Source organism: Schistocerca piceifrons, chromosome 2 (genome assembly GCF_021461385.2).
Source record: "Schistocerca piceifrons isolate TAMUIC-IGC-003096 chromosome 2, iqSchPice1.1, whole genome shotgun sequence".
Lineage (NCBI taxonomy): Eukaryota > Metazoa > Arthropoda > Insecta > Orthoptera > Acrididae > Schistocerca > Schistocerca piceifrons.
In genome coordinates, this window is record NC_060139.1 from 612,170,500 (window position 1) to 612,188,783 (window position 18,284).

General features: G+C 39.9%; 1 protein-coding gene across 2 annotated transcripts in view; it reads right to left on the reverse strand.

Moving 5' to 3' along the window:
• Positions 1-18,284, reverse strand: part of LOC124773942 (thyroid receptor-interacting protein 11-like) — a 465,298-nt gene that overhangs the window by 113,549 nt on the left and 333,465 nt on the right. For both annotated transcript variants that reach the window (XM_047249444.1, XM_047249443.1), the window contains exons 4-9: positions 8,710-8,803; positions 3,238-3,350; positions 1,319-1,460; positions 1,147-1,229; positions 750-855; positions 563-649 (exon numbers count right to left, since the gene is read on the reverse strand). In XM_047249444.1, coding sequence (XP_047105400.1) covers positions 563-649; positions 750-855; positions 1,147-1,229; positions 1,319-1,460; positions 3,238-3,350; positions 8,710-8,803 — 625 coding nt within the window. The remainder of the gene's footprint in view (positions 1-562; positions 650-749; positions 856-1,146; positions 1,230-1,318; positions 1,461-3,237; positions 3,351-8,709; positions 8,804-18,284) is intronic.

An 18,284-nucleotide genomic window follows, 5' to 3' on the forward strand; every position in this document is an offset into this window, starting at 1 on the left:
ACGACTTCATCGTTTACTTATATAACTTTAGTTTCCTTGTTTATTGTACATTATTTTAGTATTATTACTGTTGACTTTCAAATCTACATTAAAATCTGCTGTATTAGATACTTCTGTTCACTCCTGAAGGCTATCTGCAATAGAGGTGAACAGCATGATATCTTCAGTAGCTCGAAGGCAGTTCACGTGTAATTTCGTAATGTGAATTTCTATTTTGTTCTCTGTGTTACAGGATTTGAAGGCTTCCTCTAAGGCTATTGGAATAGTTTTGGTTTATATGGAATTTCCTTGGTTGTCTCCTCTTACAGCTCTGAATGCAACATTAAGTCTATTGGAAACTGTAATATTATTAATAGCATATCCTTCAGTACAATAAAAAAAGCTGAATGACTGCTAAGTTACTCAAGGATTATAAGATCAGATATTGTTTGCATAATTTGGGACTTCATTGTTGTTCTATTGAATCAAAATGTTCACATCAATGATGGCAATGTTTCCAGCAACAGAAACATTCATAAATACACAACACACACACATTATTTCAGAAATCATTTGAGCTAACCTTTATTGTTGGATGATATTAAGGATTCCAACTCTTCAATTCTCAATTTTAAATCTTTGTTTTCTTGCTCAATTTTCTTCCATGTGCCTAAAAGAGAGAGATCATATATTTAAAATACATAAACTCAGACCTATGTCAGTACAAATTATATTATGGAGGACATACAGAAGTTAGCCGTCCAGTTTACCTCTCACCACATCCTGTTGGTAGCCATAAGTTTCAACTAGTGTATTTGCATGATGATCATTTCTTTCCATCTTCAACTGTTTAACAACATTTTCAAGCTCCTGCACCTGTTTACAGAAGCACTGTTACAAGAAAGTGATCACATCTTGTGAAAATTTAAGTACAGTTACTAGGGTTTTGTTGTTATCAATGTGATATAACGTAAAGGCTTTATACAGGTTTGTAACAGAATTTTTTCCCTGCAGCCTAATAATATCACGACAGTGAAATCATGAGGAAAGGAGCAGTCACACACTGCTGACATGAATACAAGAAACATGGGAAAAAAAACAATACATTTAGCTCTGTTCTTGAACACATTATTTTACAAAACATGGAATATATGGAAGAAAATTTACCTGTGTGTCCATTAAGTATCTCTGACACAGCTCCCACATACATTGTAGTTCAGTTTCAAGTTCTTGGGTTCTCCTAGTTGACACTGAAATCAGAAGCAGTAATTTAGTGGGTAATTTCACATACAGAAGATAACTGCTAAACAGAGTAACAAGTTGCCAAAGCCAAGCTTACCAATCAGCTTTTCTTCTAATTCAATCCATTTCTCTTCTTTTTGCTCCATAGGCTGTCCTGTGTCTTCTCCCATTAATTTTCTTTCATGTGACTGACAGTTTGCACATTTTGATCCTCTGACTTCAGTGGAAAGCAACCTTAACTTAAAAATAAGAATTATATGATTTATAGGTACCTTTATTATTCTATCATATGATGACATGTTGGAGACCGTGGCTGTTTTTTGAAGACAAATGTTGATCGTGTTAGGACAGCAACCAGCCACAAATTTACTTTGAGTTCCTTTATTCAAAGGAAACCGTTACCGGTTTCGAATCGTTGCGATTCATCATCAGACGGTTTACACGCTTTCTTTATACATTTGGTGTGTTTTTTACAGATTAATTGTCGTGAAACGTCGGTTTCGAGTGATTGTTTCTATAACGTTCATCCAATCGATGTAAATGCATTCCCACTGCATCCTCGTTGTTGCACACGTAATAGTTCTCACTGTACACTTTAGATTTGTCACTGAGTTCATTCCAACCACGCACCACATGTTTTGGTACATACATCCTTTGTATGTACCAAAACATGTGGTGCGTGGTTGGAATGAACTCAGTAACAAATCTAAAGTGTACAGTGAGAACTATTACGTGTGCAACAACGAGGATGCAGTGGGAATGCATTTACATCGACTGGATGAACGTTATAGAAACAATCACTCGAAACCGACGTTTCACGACAATTAATCTGTAAAAAACACACCAAATGTATAAAGAAAGCGTGTAAACCATCTGATGATGAATCGCAACGATTCGAAACCGGTAACGGTTTCCTTTGAATAAAGGAACTCAAAGTAAATTTGTGGCTGGTTGCTGTCCTAACACGATCAACATTTGCCTTTATTATTCATTCAGAATGACTCACTGTATTTTAGTATTAACACTTATGGCTTACAGTAAGAAAATAACAAAGAAACAAATACATTATGGGAGTATTTTCCAACAAATTAATGGCAGTGGACTCTAGTTCTTATATAAAACGTCAAATGTGCATAACAGGCATTATTCTGAATTAATATATATTAAGGTGCTGAAATTCTAGAGATACATTACTGATTACACAACAAAAGATGACATGCCAATTTGGTTCTTAAGTTTTCTTGCATATGCAATTTAGATAAGCCTTTGACAAATTGCAATTGAATGCTTTTACATCAGACATTAATATCAACATTACCTGATCAAGGAAGAAGATTATTGGAATCAAATATCACTCTGTTTCTTGAGAATAATGTAATCTTATATAACAAGGAGAAATGAAATTATTCTGAAGGTGACTTGACACTGGCAACAATTTATACAGTTTTACTTACAGTTAAATAGAGTAATCTTAAGTGTGATGTTGTCTTGAGTAAAATCATTAAGTATGTGAAAAATAATGAGGAGATGCTAAACTAAGCTAAGCTAGTGCCATATGGGTTGAGCTCTGTGTTCAGGTCAGTGTTTCTTGCTTTCACAAATAGAATACAATCCAAAAGAACAGGCTCTTTATTGTAACATTACCTTTCATATACACCAATTTCCTTGAAACACCGTCACTCTTAACTGATGCTAAAGGTTATATTAAGAATTCTAAACGTAATTTTCTTTCTATCTCCTCTTGTGACAATTCTTATCACAGCCACACAAAACACCAGTCAGTTGCAAAGTGAGGGGGTTGCCTTTCCTAATGTTTTAGTAACTAATTGTTGCCATTAGCATAAGATTATATTAAGCAAAAGACAAATATTGAAATAAAGTAAATCTAAAATTATCCTCATGTTCTTTAACTGTAGGTTACAAAGAATTCAAAAGTGCCTGAACTATCAATTGTTAAAGTCCTAAAAAATGCAAAGTTCTATGCAATGAATTATAAATAAATTACTCTTGCCATACCTTCTCATTTTCTTTCTGCAAGTGGTAAAACTGGTCTCTCACATTATCAAGCTCATCGCCTTTTTCTCTCAGTTTCTTCTCCAAAGCCAAGACATTCAGGTCTGATCTGTTGCCTGTCAAAAACAAAAATTTGTGAAGACTATTATTTGAACCAAGGCATACAGCACCACTTGTTAAACTTTCTCCAGTAAATACTTTAGGAGTAAAGGAGATCAAGACAGTTCAGCAGATAGACTGGGGGCTGTACGGGGAGGAAGAGAGGGGGAGAGCGAGGGAGGGGGAGAGCGAGGGAGGGGGAGAGCGAGAGGGGGGGGGGAAGAGGGGTTGGGATAGGCAGCCACTGGTTCAGAGGGAACCAGCTGGTTTGCTGCCTAGGAATGCAGCAGGGAGGGGTGGCAGATGCATTGACTAGGCATGTGTTGAGTGGGTTTTGGAGCCAATAGTAAGTTGTACACAATGAAGCTGATGTGGATTTAATTTGGAAGGGGGTGATAGTACAGAGAAAGGAGAAATTGTTGGGTGCAGGGTGTGGGTAGAGAGGGTTAATGGAGATTGAAGCCAGGAGTATTATGGGAGTGAAGGATGTGTTGCAAGAAGAACTCTAATTCGTGTAACTCAGAAAAAGCTGGTGCTGGAGGGGAGGATCCAGTTGGTCCAGGCTATGTTATGTAGCAGCCGCTGAAACTGAGCATACTGTGCTCAGCTGCAAATTGTACCACCGAGTAGTCACTTTTGATCTTGGCCACAGTTTGACAGTAGCCATTCTTTCTGATGGATAGGTGGTTGGTTGACAGATTGACAGACATAAAATGCTGCACAGTGATTGCAGTAGATTTGGTATATGAAATAGCTGCTTTCACAGGTAGTCCTGCCTCTGATGGTGTAAGATAAGCCTGTGACAGGACTAGTGTAGTAAGTGCTGGGTGGGTAGATTGGACAGGTCTTGCACCTGGATCTCCCACAGAGATATGACCCCTGTGGCAAGGAGTTGTGGGTGGAAGTGGCGCAAGGATGGACTAGGATGTTGTGAAGATTGGGTGGGTGGCAGAACACCACATTAGGTATGATGACAGATAATCAAACCCTGGTGAAGGATATGGTTCAGTTGTTATGATCTGGATAATACTGGGTGAAGAGGAGGTCATTCCATTGTGTCTGATTCTTGAGAGTGGTGTAAGGATTAAGGGTGAGTAAGGATAGGGCATAGGAAATATGTTGCAGACTAGGTCTTGGGGGTAGTGCCTGTCTGTGAAGGCCCTCGTGAGACGTCACCATACTGCACAAGAGAGTTCTCTCTGCTGCTGGTTTGCCATCCATGAGTGGCCTGCTGTATGGGAGAGACTTTTTAGTCTGGAAAGATTGACAGCTGTCAAAATGCAGGTTCTGTTGGTGGTTAGTGGGATAGAGCAATCAGAATGGTGGAGGTCAATTTCCAGGATGGTGGCATATTGGGCTGAGGAGCACCAGGTGAAGCAGATGGGAGAGAAGGTGTTGACATTATAAAGAATGAGAATAAGGTTTCTTGACCCTGAGTCCAGATTATGAATATATCATCAATTAAGCTGAACCAGATAGGAGGCTTGGGGTCTTTACAGGTTAGGTATGTTTCCTCTAGAGCATACGCTGCTGCCATCTGGGTGCCCGTAGATACGATGCAGATTTGCTTATATACCTTCCTCTCAGAGAAGAAGTAGCTGTGTGTCAGGATATAGTTGGCAAGGCATGTGAGAAATGATGTAATAGATCTGGAGTCTGGAAATATAGTGTCTGATTGTGGCAAGGCCATGGGCATGAGGGATGCTGGTGTATAGGGAGGTGGGACCAATAGTGACAAGTAGGGATCCAAGCGGTAATGGGGTGGAGATGCAGAGAGTTGGTGAAGGAAGTAGTTGGTATCTTTGATGTGAGAAGCTAGTCACCACCCTGTGCCAATCTTTTTATGGGCCATCTAGATGAAACTATCCTAATTTTCCAGAATCGAAAACCTCTTGGTTGTTTCAGGTTAATTAATGATATATTCATGATATAATGGTTGGAGGTGATGGTCAAGTAGAGCAGAAATCTTTCAGTGGGACCACAAAGCAAGTTACAGTGGGGCTTCACATGTTAAGTTTGGCCTTTGGAGTCATGCTATGAGACATGCCTATTTCATCAGATCATGCAATTGATAAAACAATGCCTATGAAAGGCAATTTCTAGGTATGAGTCTCAGTTCAGCACATTCTCAGCTTGTTACAAATTCTTCATCACACAGTAAATCCATAAAAGAGTCAACAAAGTTATCTCTGATAGACATGACTTTACAAAATGAGACTGTACAGTGGTGTCCAAAAGTTAAGAATGAAAGTACCTTTTGCTTGATGTGTCAGTGCCACATAACAAAGTGCAATTAAAGTTGGATAACATGTATAAAGACAGTATAGTGCAAATGGAAACAGTATGAAATATATACAACAAGATGAACAGAAATGATACTATTATTCAAAGACAATACTTACACTGAAATCACCGCAATTTATGATGGTAATGTGGACATTACAGAAGTTGGGACACAGTTTTTTAAAGTGTGTGTGGTTACCATTGGCGGTAACACCTGCTGTGCAATGTGCTCCCATGCTGGCCACAAGATTGGCAAGGAATTCTTGTGGTAGAGCATTCAATTCCTTCACTGATGTGGTTGACAACTGCTAAGACATTAATTGGTGTATGTGGATGTGCTGCAATATATCTACCCAACACATTCCATATTTCCAAATGTGCTCAATGGGATTTAAGTCGAATGGGGGGAGAGGGGGGGGGGGGGAGGCACACCATTTGCCATATATCCTCTCATTCCAAGAACTCCTCCACCTGCACTATTCAATGCAGTGCATTTTCATTCAGAAAATGAAGTCAGGGTTGGATGTGCACCTGAAAAGACACAGCGACATGACAAAATTGCCCAGTGAGGGTACCACATTCAAAGATTTACAATGGTGCCAAAAGATAGGGACTGGAGCAGTGAGGAATGGGGTCATATGTTCTTCTCAGATGAGAGCAGATTCTTTGTGCATAGTAATTATGGTTGTTCCCTCCTGTGGTGAGAGGTGGGAACACACAGAACACCCAGGAACATTGTCAAATATGATAATTTTGATGGCCCAGGTGTTACAGTGTGGGAGACATAATGTCACATGAGTGTACTGACCTCCAAATCTTTCAACATGGTACAATCATCAGTCACCATTACTGTGACACTATACTCCTTCTCCATTTATGTCTTTTTAGGGATGTAATTGGCAGTGACTTCATTTTTATGGATGACTATGCATGACTGCAATGAATAGCATTGGTGGAGAAGCTCTTCGAATGAGAGGATATTTGTCAACTGGAATGGTCTGCCCTTTCTCTCCAACTTAAATACCATTTAGCATGTGTGGGATGCATTGGGGGGGGGGGGGGGGGGGGGACATATAGCAGAACATGCACTGACAACCATCCAGTAGTTGTCAACTGTGCTCATGGAGGAATGGAACACCCCATGACAAGAACTTCTCACCAGCTTCGTGGCCAGCGAACGATCGTGTTACACAGCGTACACTGCTGTTCGTGGTTATACACACACTGTTAAAAACCATGTCCCACCTTCTTTTGTAATATCCAGGTGCTATTATAAATCATGGTGAGTGCAATGTAATCTTTGAATAAAAGTGTTACTTCTGTTCATCACAGGGCATATTTCTTTCAGTTGCATTCTGTATTATACTGTAGCAGTTCTTTCTACATACAGTCCAAGTTTCATTGAACTACGTTACTTAGCATTGACACATGGTGCAAAAGTTACTTTCATCCTTAAGTTTAGCACACCAACGTATAATCTCATTTTCGATAAAGGTACGTCTATCAGAGATTATTTCATTACACTCTTTAATGGACTTATGCTTTAACGAAGATTTTGTAACAAGCTGAAAGTTTGCTGAACTGAGAGCAGTATGTAGAAACCTGCCTTTCATGGGGGTGGATTATCAGTTGCATGATCTGATGATCAGAGCATGTCTTACAGTCTGGCTCCAAAGGCCCAACCTACTCTGCAGAGTCTGGAATGCATGACAAGGAACTCGATGAAGGTTAAAGGATTGCCAAACCAGAAAATGAAACAGACAGTACGTTATAAATTAGTTAAGATGTAAAACATTTACACAGACAATTTTGTATTATTTCACACTTTATTAAACAAAAACATTTCTGAATTGGGTGATTTTGTTTTTATTTGAACTCGTATGAGCAAAACATTCAGGTACAGTCTGGAAACAATGGGCAAGCAAGGTGGCTCTCTCTTCTGAAGTGGAAGTTCTAAAAGGTGTTTGCATTAATTATCAGGTTATTTATGGAGAAGTAATCATCCAGCTTCCTTGCTCCACTGTTTATGGTCTCTTGGAGCTCATACTCATTTACATTACTAAGTAACATACTTGTATCATCTGCAAAGAATGTTCCAGTGGTGAACCTGATGTTTAAAGGCAAGACATTTATACATAAAAAGAACAGGAGCAGTTCCATGTTGAACCTGGTGCAATACCTCTATGGTGTTTGAAGAACAGTTTGAAGCTTTATAAAAGTCACTTATAGGTTCAAGTCTCAGTTTTGTACAGTTTTAATTTACCACACAATGATGATATGTCTATTAGCACTGTCAATATAATCAACAAGTAAAATCTAGTAAGCTTGTTCTTAACAGGTTATAGCTTTTTAGTAAGCAATAACTTCATTCAAGGAAAGTGGCAGAAATTCTTTTTGGACAGTTCAAAAACAATTGTACAAGTGCAATTAAAACAACTGGTGTTGCAACACTAAAATTACATATTTCCCAGAAAAACTTAAATTTCTTTATTAAAAACATGGAACTCTCTTCCCTAAAGATGTCTTACAATTTAAAGACATATCTTGCAACTCACAAAAGAAGTTGAATCACACTCATTCCTGTGTCTTAGCTGCTGTGTGACCTCGCTCACTATGATGCACTTCAGGAATAAGTAATAATGCTGCACATGTGATGTTCCTTCTTGCAAAGTGTATTTAAAAATCAATGTTTTACAATGACAGTGGAAAACATAACTAGAAATATTTGTCTCTTGTGTAAGTCATTTGGAGTAAATGTAAATGATCAGTTGAAGTGAAGGGAAGGGAAGGATAAATATTCTCACCAACAGTTAAATGCAGATTAAAATATAAATAATAAAGAGTCACTTTACTGTCTGCAGTACAACCATGATAATTTTTCTCCTCTTCTCTTTGCTGATGCACTGATTACTTTTACTGGCCATTATGATTATAGAAATACTGCAATTTTTTGTGCTCAAAAAATTCCATTATAAATCATCATTTGTGATGGTTACTGATTTGGTGTACCACTCTACACATTTTTTCATTGTTTATCACCATTCAAAGCATAATAAATATATGCAATCACTACTCCTTACAAGCAGGTCATACCTGATGCTGCTGTTTTGGAACCACTGCTAAAATTGGGATCACACCTGTGTTCCACTGTCCACCAGGGTGCTTCATTCTGATCATTATTGGCAATCTGAAACACACAAAGCATGTCAGACAGTCAGAGAAAAAGAATGTTCACTGTGTTAGTGTAGCATAAATGTGCTCTAAAAAATCTACTCACCAAGTGCCACCAGAACACGCACATATAAAAGACTGTTGTGATTGGCAAGGGTGAAGGTCTTTCCCTTTCATCCCATATTATAAGTCTCCCCTGACCCACAGTTTAGGGTGACTTTCCCACAATCTACCCCTTTTCCTACATATCTCCAGTCCTTTTCCTTCACCATTCTTCCTTCCCCTTCAACCCTCCTGCCTGAAGAAGGAGCCACTGGCTCCAAAAGCTTGCCAATCACAACGCCTTTTATGTGTATGTGTTCTGCTGCCGCTTGGTGAGTATATTTTTTTATCTATCCAATTAAATAATTTTCTCAATAATTGATTGTTTTCATTGTTATAAACATGCTTTAGATAAACAAAAACATAAGAAACTCTCAATAACATTTTAAAAAAGAATGACAAAACAGTTTTGATATCTCAAAACAAATGACTCTGGGTACATTTGCTTCAAGTCAGTATGCACTAAGTGTTCTGCCCCCCCCCCCCCCCCCCCCCCCCGAGCTGATACTGAATTGATGTACGTGCCTGGTGCAACAGGATGAAAGTTGGGTTTGTGAAGATTTTTTCTCCCAGTAGAAGATTTTTTTCTTTAATGGGGAAGCAGCTATCCCTCACAGAGTACACCTTTGTATTATAATAAATAGAATAGCAGCAAGGATTAAGGTAGCAAAGGGACACGGGTCAACAATTAGGATAGATAGTTCTATATTTTTGGGCATACTTATTGATAATAAATATAACTCATAGAAATATACTGTTCAATCTCTCACACAGTAAGTTGATTAAGTTCTGCACTTAACCTTATTACCAGTAAAGGAAACAGACAAATCAGTATCTTAATATATATTGTGGTGCTGCTGCTGCTGCTGTGGTCTTCAGTCCTGAGACTGGTTTGATGCAGCTCTCCATGCTACTCTATCCTGTGCAAGCTTCTTCATCTCCCAGTGCCTACTGCAACCTACATATATTGTATATTTCCCATAATGGTATTTCATGGAGTAATATTCTAGTGTACCTCATCCCTTGAAGAGATAGCCTTCATCATTACTAGGAGGCACTAAGAATAATATGAGGCTTCACCTTTATTCACTTCCCCAGAAATAGGGCATTTTATCTACACCAATCCTCCCCAAGGTCTGCTTCTACCAGTTTTTCCATTCTTCTGTAAAGACTTTGTGTTAATATTTTCCAAAGGTGACAACTGATAGTTCAGTAATTTTCACACCTGTCAGCAGCTACTTTCTTTGGAATTGCAATTATCACATTCTTCTTGAAGTCTTGGAGTATTTTGCCTGTCTCATACATCTTGATACCAGATGGAAGAGTTCTGTCATGGCTGGTCTCCCAGGGCTATCAGCAGTTCTGATGGAATACCATCTATTCCCGGGGCCTCGTTTCAACTTAGGCCTTTCTGAGCTCTGCCAAATTCTTCTCACAGTATCTCATTATCATCTTCATCTACATCCACTTGCCTTTCTATAATCTTGCCTTCAAGTTTATATCCCTTGTACAGACCCTCTATATACTCCTTTAACATTTCAGCTTTTCCTTCTTTTTCTTAGGCCAGGTTTCCCATCTGAACTCTTGATATACATACAACTGCTCCTCTCTTCCCCAAAGGCCTCTTTAATTTTTCTGTAGGTAGTATCCATCTTCCCACTAGTGAAATATGCTTCTAAATCCTTACATTTATCATCTAGCCTTTCCTGCTAAGCCATTTTGTGTTTCCTGTCAGTCTCATCTTTTAAACGTTTGTATTTCCTTTTGCCTGCTTCGCTTACTGCATTTTTATATTTTCTCCTTTCACCAATTAAATTCAATATCTCTTGTCTTTTTACCTACTTGATCCTCCACTGCTTTACTATTTCAACTCTTAAAGCAACCTGTTCATTTTCTACTGTATTTCTTTCTGCTGTTCTAGTCAACTGTTGTCTAATGCTTCCTCTGAAACACTCAGGAAGCTCTAGTTCTTTCAGTTTACCCAGGTCCCATCTCCTTATATTTCAACACTTCTCAATTTCTTCAGTTTTAACCTACAGTTAATGCCCAATAAACTGTTGTTGGAGTCAACATCTGCGCCTGGAAATGTTTTACAATTTAAAACCTGGTTTCTAAATCTCTGCCTTACCATTTTGTAATCAATCTGAAACCTTCCAATGTCTCCATGTCTCTTCCATATATACAACCTTCTTTTATGATTCTTAAACCAAGTGTCAGCGATAATTAAATTATACTCTGTGCAAAACTCTACCAGGTGACTTCCTTTTTCATTCCTTTCTCCCAGTCCATATTCACCTATCATTTATACTTCTCATCCTTTCGTAGTATTGAATTCCAGTCCCCCACCACTTTTAAACTTTTATCTCCCTTAACTATCTGAATAATTTCTTTTACCTCATCATGCATTTCTTCAAGCTCTTCATCATCTGCGTGGCTATGTGAAATATAAACTTGTATTACTGTGGTGGGTGTGGGCTTTGTGTCTATCTTGGCTATAATCGTTACTCATGTTGCCAAAATTTGTATTCATGTAGTCTGATTATTTGACTGCTGCTGTAACTAATTACCAAGCAAACACATAGTGGCTAAGAAAACGACTAATTTTTCAATTTCACAGAAACGGTATGGCTTGAGATCTGACATGTCCAACTAAGATTTCTTTCTTTTTTTAATTATGCTATCGACTCCACCTAGCTTGAAACAGATTTTGCATGACAATATTTGTCATCGATATTTTTGAAAATGGAAGCATAATGGCTAAAAATCTTTTCTACATGTAGTGCTTTTGTGTACCTCCTAATGAAATTCATCAAAATTCATGGGACACACTGTCTAGTCGCATCATATTAACATACATCTATACAGACAAACTGCAGTCTACAGTATACACTGAACTGAATGGCCACCCATAACCAGTGATCCCAAGTACTCAACCTTATCTTCTTTCATTACATTTTTATGGCAGTAATATAGAGCACAAAGATGCGAGCCAATATAATCTTAGCTGGAATTTTCTCTGTTTAAATTACTTCCATTTATTTGGATTTTCTGATAGGTCTATTGAGTGCTGGTGTGATTCTTAGTTTAGCTTTTTGACTACAGTTGACTGTTACAGGAGTTGAAGTGCGCCACGCTTTGAGTGTAGTTGTCTGCTGCAGTAGTTCAGCACTGATGTGCCATGGTGAGGCCGATCACTGCAGAAGTTTTGAGAAATGATCTTGCTTAGTTTTAGCTGTGGTAGAATGGGAGATCCATTTGATTGCAAAGTTACTGTCAGATTCTCAACACATTTTATCGTTTGTTCTAATTCAAACAGATCGCATTTCATTCAACAGTCAGTTCAGTGCTGTCACTTTCTGTAAAATTTCACTACAGGTAGAATCGCTCAGCTTGATGTTTCTGTCAATTCTGAATCTTGACACACTTCTGTATGACTGTATTTTTGTTACAGATTGGAGTCAGTAATGTAGTAAATATTTTAAAGAAATACTCTGAACTGGGGCAGTATCCATCCAAAGCCTGGAACAGTAAAAACTCTAAGAAATGGCGAGCATGTACAAGTCTTCAGTACCCAGCACATGATGAGAAGCGTGATGATGTTGCAGCTGAAGCGTGGTCACCAAGTCTCGCACACAGCAGTAAAGGGATTAAAGAAGACAGAGGTCTCGAGTTCAAGTCTCTGTCTGGCACACAGTCTTAATCTACCGGGAAGTTTTATTCCATTACATTTGTTTAGCTTTTGTTGGCGTTCATCTTTAACCACTTTTCAAGACATCCACTCCGTTCCACTGCTCTTCGAAGTCCTTTGCTATGAGACAGAATTACAAGGTCATCAGCGAACCTAGAAGTTTTTATTTCTTCTCCCTGAAGTTCCTGTTCCAGATTTCTTCTTGATTTGCTTTACTGCTTGCTCAATGTACATATTGTATAATGTGGGGAAAAGGCTTCAAACCTCATCGCACTCCCTTTTCAACCACTGCTATCCTTATGTGCCCTTTGACCCTTATAACACTGTTTTCTGTATAAGTTGTAAATAGCCTTTCGCTCCATGTATTGTATCGCTCCTATCTTCAGAATTTCAAAGAATGTATTCCAGCCAAGATCATCTAAGAATTTCCCTAAATCTACAACTATTATAAACACAAGTTTCCTTTTCTTTACTCCACGTTGTAAGTTTAGTCATATGTTAAGTACTAATATCATGTTTTCACATTTCTGCCAGTTTTTCCATCCATTGCTAAATAATTTGTGCCAGTAGTTGGGAAGCATTACTTATTAAACTGATAGTTTGGTAATACTTACACCTGTCAGCATACGTCTTTAACATTATTTATTACATTCTTCCTGGAGTCTCAGGGTGTTCCGCAGCAAACTGTAATTCCAACAGCCAATGTATAAAGGAAACCTGGACTTTTGTGTTTAATGTCCCATCAATGATGATATCATTAGAGGCAGAACACAAGCACCGATAGGTCAAGGGTGGGGAAAGGAATTGGCTGGCCATGACCTTGGAAAAAGGAATCATCCTTGCATTTGCATTAACTGATTTAGCAAAAGCATGGAAAACCTATATTTGGATATAGGATGGTGATGTGAACCATTTTAATTCAGAATATGAGTCCACTGCCTTAAAGAGTCCCCCCTATCCCACTGCCCCCATTTTCTCTCTTGCTGCAAAACTGTGTGTGCAGATACATGAGATGCGATATATATGAATATTAACAGATTTTGTTACCTCACTGATATGATCTAGAATACAACAATACAGCAACCGGTGTTAGACATTTCACATGACAAGCAATTCTGATTTGAGGATGACTGCTTGTGATGGTCAGAATGGATAATTTGAAAGTACTTTTGGGACTGTAACAGAAAATAAAAATCTTTTCAGCCAGACACTGATTTGAACACTGATCCTCCAGATTGTCAGTTCGATTTGTTTTGATGACATCTGAGAGAACTTCAAATTGAAACCAGAGCTTCGCCGACAAAATTTTGGAGATTGTGCAGGGATATTGTTCTGAGTATTTGGCTAGAAGGGAGACTTGGCCTCCCATTGGAACACAGAGTAATAATACAATTATTATTTTTTCGATTTGTTATCCCAGCTACCTCTGTTTCTTTGAAATTCCTTCAAAACAATGGAAAACCCGTGCAACAGAAAAGTCACTCAGAACTCCACAACTCTCAAACAGAAGCAAAATAACTGACGCGGTTGCTATTGTTGCAGGAACCGTTCACCACAGCATCGTTCTGCCTCTCTGCCATTACTTTACTGCTGCGTGCCATTGGTAATGTGCAACACTGGCGGACAGAACTGAGGAGTACTCAATTCAGCGTTGAGTGCAAAGAGTAAAGCGGCCTCTACTGTTGTCAATGACAAGTACCATGAGTGAGTGGAACAAGTTTGGTGCCAAACAAGACACACAGTGCAAACTGTCAACAAGTCCAGTGTTGTGCAGATATTTTCAGTACAATACACCTACAGAGATAAATTTGGCAAGAAGTAAAACAAAACGCTATTACTCTCTACGTTTGCAATGAACACTACGGGCCACTTATACCAAAATACTCTGAATATATAACTGAACATCTTTTCGAATTTTTTTTCTCAGCATTCAGATTCGCGCTGTATGTTAAGAATAACAGCGAAAGAACTGTCCATATATTCGCCTTGCGTGATGCTGAAACATTATGAGACATACAAATTCGAGTGGATTTAATTCGACTGTCTCACTTTAAAAATCCAGAATTCATTAACTTTCCTAGCTTTTCAACAGATTACATTAACATGGACTGGAGGTAACACAAGAAAAATTTTCCAGTCGAGAGGAGTTGATAAGTAATAAAAAAGTTGCTGGCGTATATCTCAACAGCAAAAAACAAAATAAAAATGTGTGAGTATTTAACGCTAATAGAAGACAAGTAGCGAGGTTTCGCAGTCCTGCTCACTTTGCGTACCTCTGTAATCCATCATCTGAGATCTCCACTCGCGAATCTTTGGGCATGTTGATTACTGAATCAATAATAATAATAAATGAATCTTTCAAAGTAACAGTGTTGCAAGCCAAGATGCCCTATTCGTTTGAAGGGAAATTTACGTCACGACAGCGATTCACGGTTCAACATAACTGACGCTAATACTGTTCTACTGCAACACACTTTCTGTCCGAATCGGAGCGCAGTAGGATGCAACGCTAAAGTACCTGTTATAAAACAACAGACGTATGCAAAGTAACTTGCCTTACGCGTACCGCAGTTGTTTAACGGTAGAGAATATTGCGCCTGTGTGGAGTGCCTACAGTTATGGTGAGCGTTAAGCGTTTGTGAAGCCGAAACGTTGTCTACCTGCTGATGTTTCAAAATATCTGCGTATTTCTTGGCGCAGTTAATACCGACGAGCTATGTACACTGCATTTAGAGAAAGTAGCTGTGCCTTGAAAGAAGACATATTGGAAGCAATGGAGCGCACAGAAGAGTAACGATTTTTACGTAATTGGGAAAGGGGAAGGGGGGGGGGGCAGAAGGAGAGCACCGCAGATACTGTTTATTCGCCACTAGCGTACGGCAAACAGCCGGGGCGATAGCGCAAAAGCCCGCCATGACGAAACGCCAGCGTAAGCTGCGAAAGAGCAAATATTTAATGAGATAGAGCGCGCAGCGTCTGAATGCGCTTCTTTCACCTGGCCTGGCCCGACAACCAGCCGTGCCAGCCCTCCCTCTCCCAGGTTCGGCTAACACACCATGTTCCTCGTCACACTGGTACAATAGCTCGACACAATAGCTCGATATTAGTGGCGCAGCAGTGCGCGTCGCGATTTCCCTACTTGTTACGGAAATCCAGTCTACTAGATAAAGCGAACTGCAGTACCAGCTTTAACGGGTTTTTAACTTCCTACATTACTGGTTGCAGTTATGTTTCAGTTCAAAGTATTACAGGACCTCACAGTGCAAGCATGGAAAGTGATGGCGAAAATTGTCTACACAGACATCCGTGACTGCTTGCTGTAAATCTACACCTACATCTGCAGGGTGAACCCGAACTCCACCAACGCAATTGTGCGGGTTGTCAGGTTGTTCACGGATTTTTTGTCTGTTTTCAGTATTTTGGTATGAGGGACCCGTGGTCTGTGCCTCTCTGAACCGTGAAATTCTTCACCAATGTAGTAGCTATGTATTGATCCGTCAAAGGGCTTGAACAAAAGAATAATGACATTCATACATATACATGGATCAAATATTTTTGTGTAGTTGTAGTTTCAGTACTGGCAGCAGCAGCAGCAGCAGTAATAGTAGTAGTAGTAGTAGTAGTTGTTGCCACCGCTCTCTTCAGCAAGAATACTCTACGCCAGCTTATATTGTACTAGCTTCTCAATCTCTGCATAACTACAACAACCTACATCCACTTGATTCTGCTTACTGTAGTCAAACCTTTTTCTTCCAACACTTCCTTTTATTACCAAATTAACTATTCCTTGATGCCTATTATCTTTTTCCCTGAAACGTTTACTGTCCACGTTTCATTTCTGTACAACGCTATACTCAGACGAACACTTACGCTAGATTCTTAAACCAAATGTCTGCAAAGATTAAATTATGCTACGTCCAAAACTCCACCAGCCGGTTTGCCCTTTCGTGCCGTTCTCCCAGTCCATGTTCTCATATTATTATTCCTTCTCTCCCTTTTCCTGCAATGAAATTCCAGTCCTCTATCATAACAAAAATTTTCCTCTCAATTATTTGAAACTCCTTGAAGCTCGTCACACATATAAACTTGTACTACTCCGTTGAGCGTTGCTATGTGATTACCTTGGCTATGATTGTGCATTCACTATGTTGTTCATAGCAACTCTCCCGAAACCTAATTTACTTATTCATTATTAGGTATATTTTTGTGTTGCCTCTATCTGAATCTCTGTTGATAAAGCTGTATTTACTAGACCAGTAGTCCTGTTCTTCCCGCCACCACAATTCACTAATTGCCACCATATCTTTGAACCTGTCCATTTCGCCTTTCCCCCCTCAGGAGACACCGCCTTAACGAAACACTGTCCGTGTGGGCGAGGGGTTTGTGTGATCCATTGAAGTGGAGGGCTATACCGGATTGAAGTGGAGGGCTATACCGGCGGTAGTCTAGCTACCAGCAGGGCCTCCCAAGCCGGACAGGTCTCCGTAGAGGATCCAGACAAAGTGTGTGTCACACTTGGTGGGATCTGCACCACACTCTCTTACCAAATGAAATCGGGTCTCATCTGACCAGACGACGATTTTCCAATCTAGGGCCCAGTCGATACGGTCACGAGTCCAGGAGCGGCGCTGCAGGCGATGTCGCGCTGTTAGCAAAGGCACTCGCGTCGGTTGCCTGCTGCCATACCCCATTAAGTCAAATTTCGCCGCACTTTCCTAACGGATACATTCGTCGTACATTCCACATTGATTTCTGTGGTTATTTCACGCAGTGGTGATTGCCTGTTAGAAATGACAATTCTACGCAAACGCTGCTGCTCTCAGTCGTTAAGTGAAGGCTGCGTTGTCCGTAGTGAGAGCTAATGCCTGAAAATTTTTGGTATTCTCTGCACTCTCTTGACATTGTGGATCTGAATATCGAATTCCTTAACGACGTTCGAAACAGAATGTCGTAGGCGTCTAGCTCCAACACCATTCAGCGTTCAGAGCCTGTTAATTCAAGTCGTGCGGCCATGATTACGTCGGAAAACTTTTCACATGAATCACTTGAGTGTAGATCACAGCCCCGCCAATGCACTGCCCTTTGACAGCTTGTGCACGCGGCACTACCGCCATTTGTACATATGGAAATCGCTATTATATGACTTCGTCGCCTGTCGTTTCAAACAAAAGTTTTTGACGCCATGCCCAGGAAAAACAAACGGCATGTAGGGGCGGACATAATTCCGAAGGGTAGATGCATACTTGTGTTCACCTACTGTGCTTCCCAGAACGACGAGATCACCCAGGGAATGCCACCCCATAACGCCCCCTCCTGGCTGCAGGGTGTTTACTCAGGCGTTTCGCGCTAACGCCAACGGTCATTTGTTGATGGAGCATAAAACGTGATTCATCTGAAAAGGCTACCTGTCGCAACTCAGTGGACGTCCAGTGGCGGTAGTGGCGTATAAATTCCAGCCTTCGTCATCGATGAACAATAGTCAGCTTGGGAGTACGAACAAGACACCTGCTGCGGAGGCCCATAAGTAACAACGTTCGCTGAAAGCTTGTTGACGAGACACTGTTGGTAGCCCTTGGTTCATCTGAGTGGTTAATTCCTCAGCAGTTGCACGTGTATTCGCCCGTACACATCTCCGCAACCGTCGTTCACCTCTGTCACGTATGGCGGTGCACCACAGTTGCCTCTGCGTCGCTTTTGCATAGAGCAG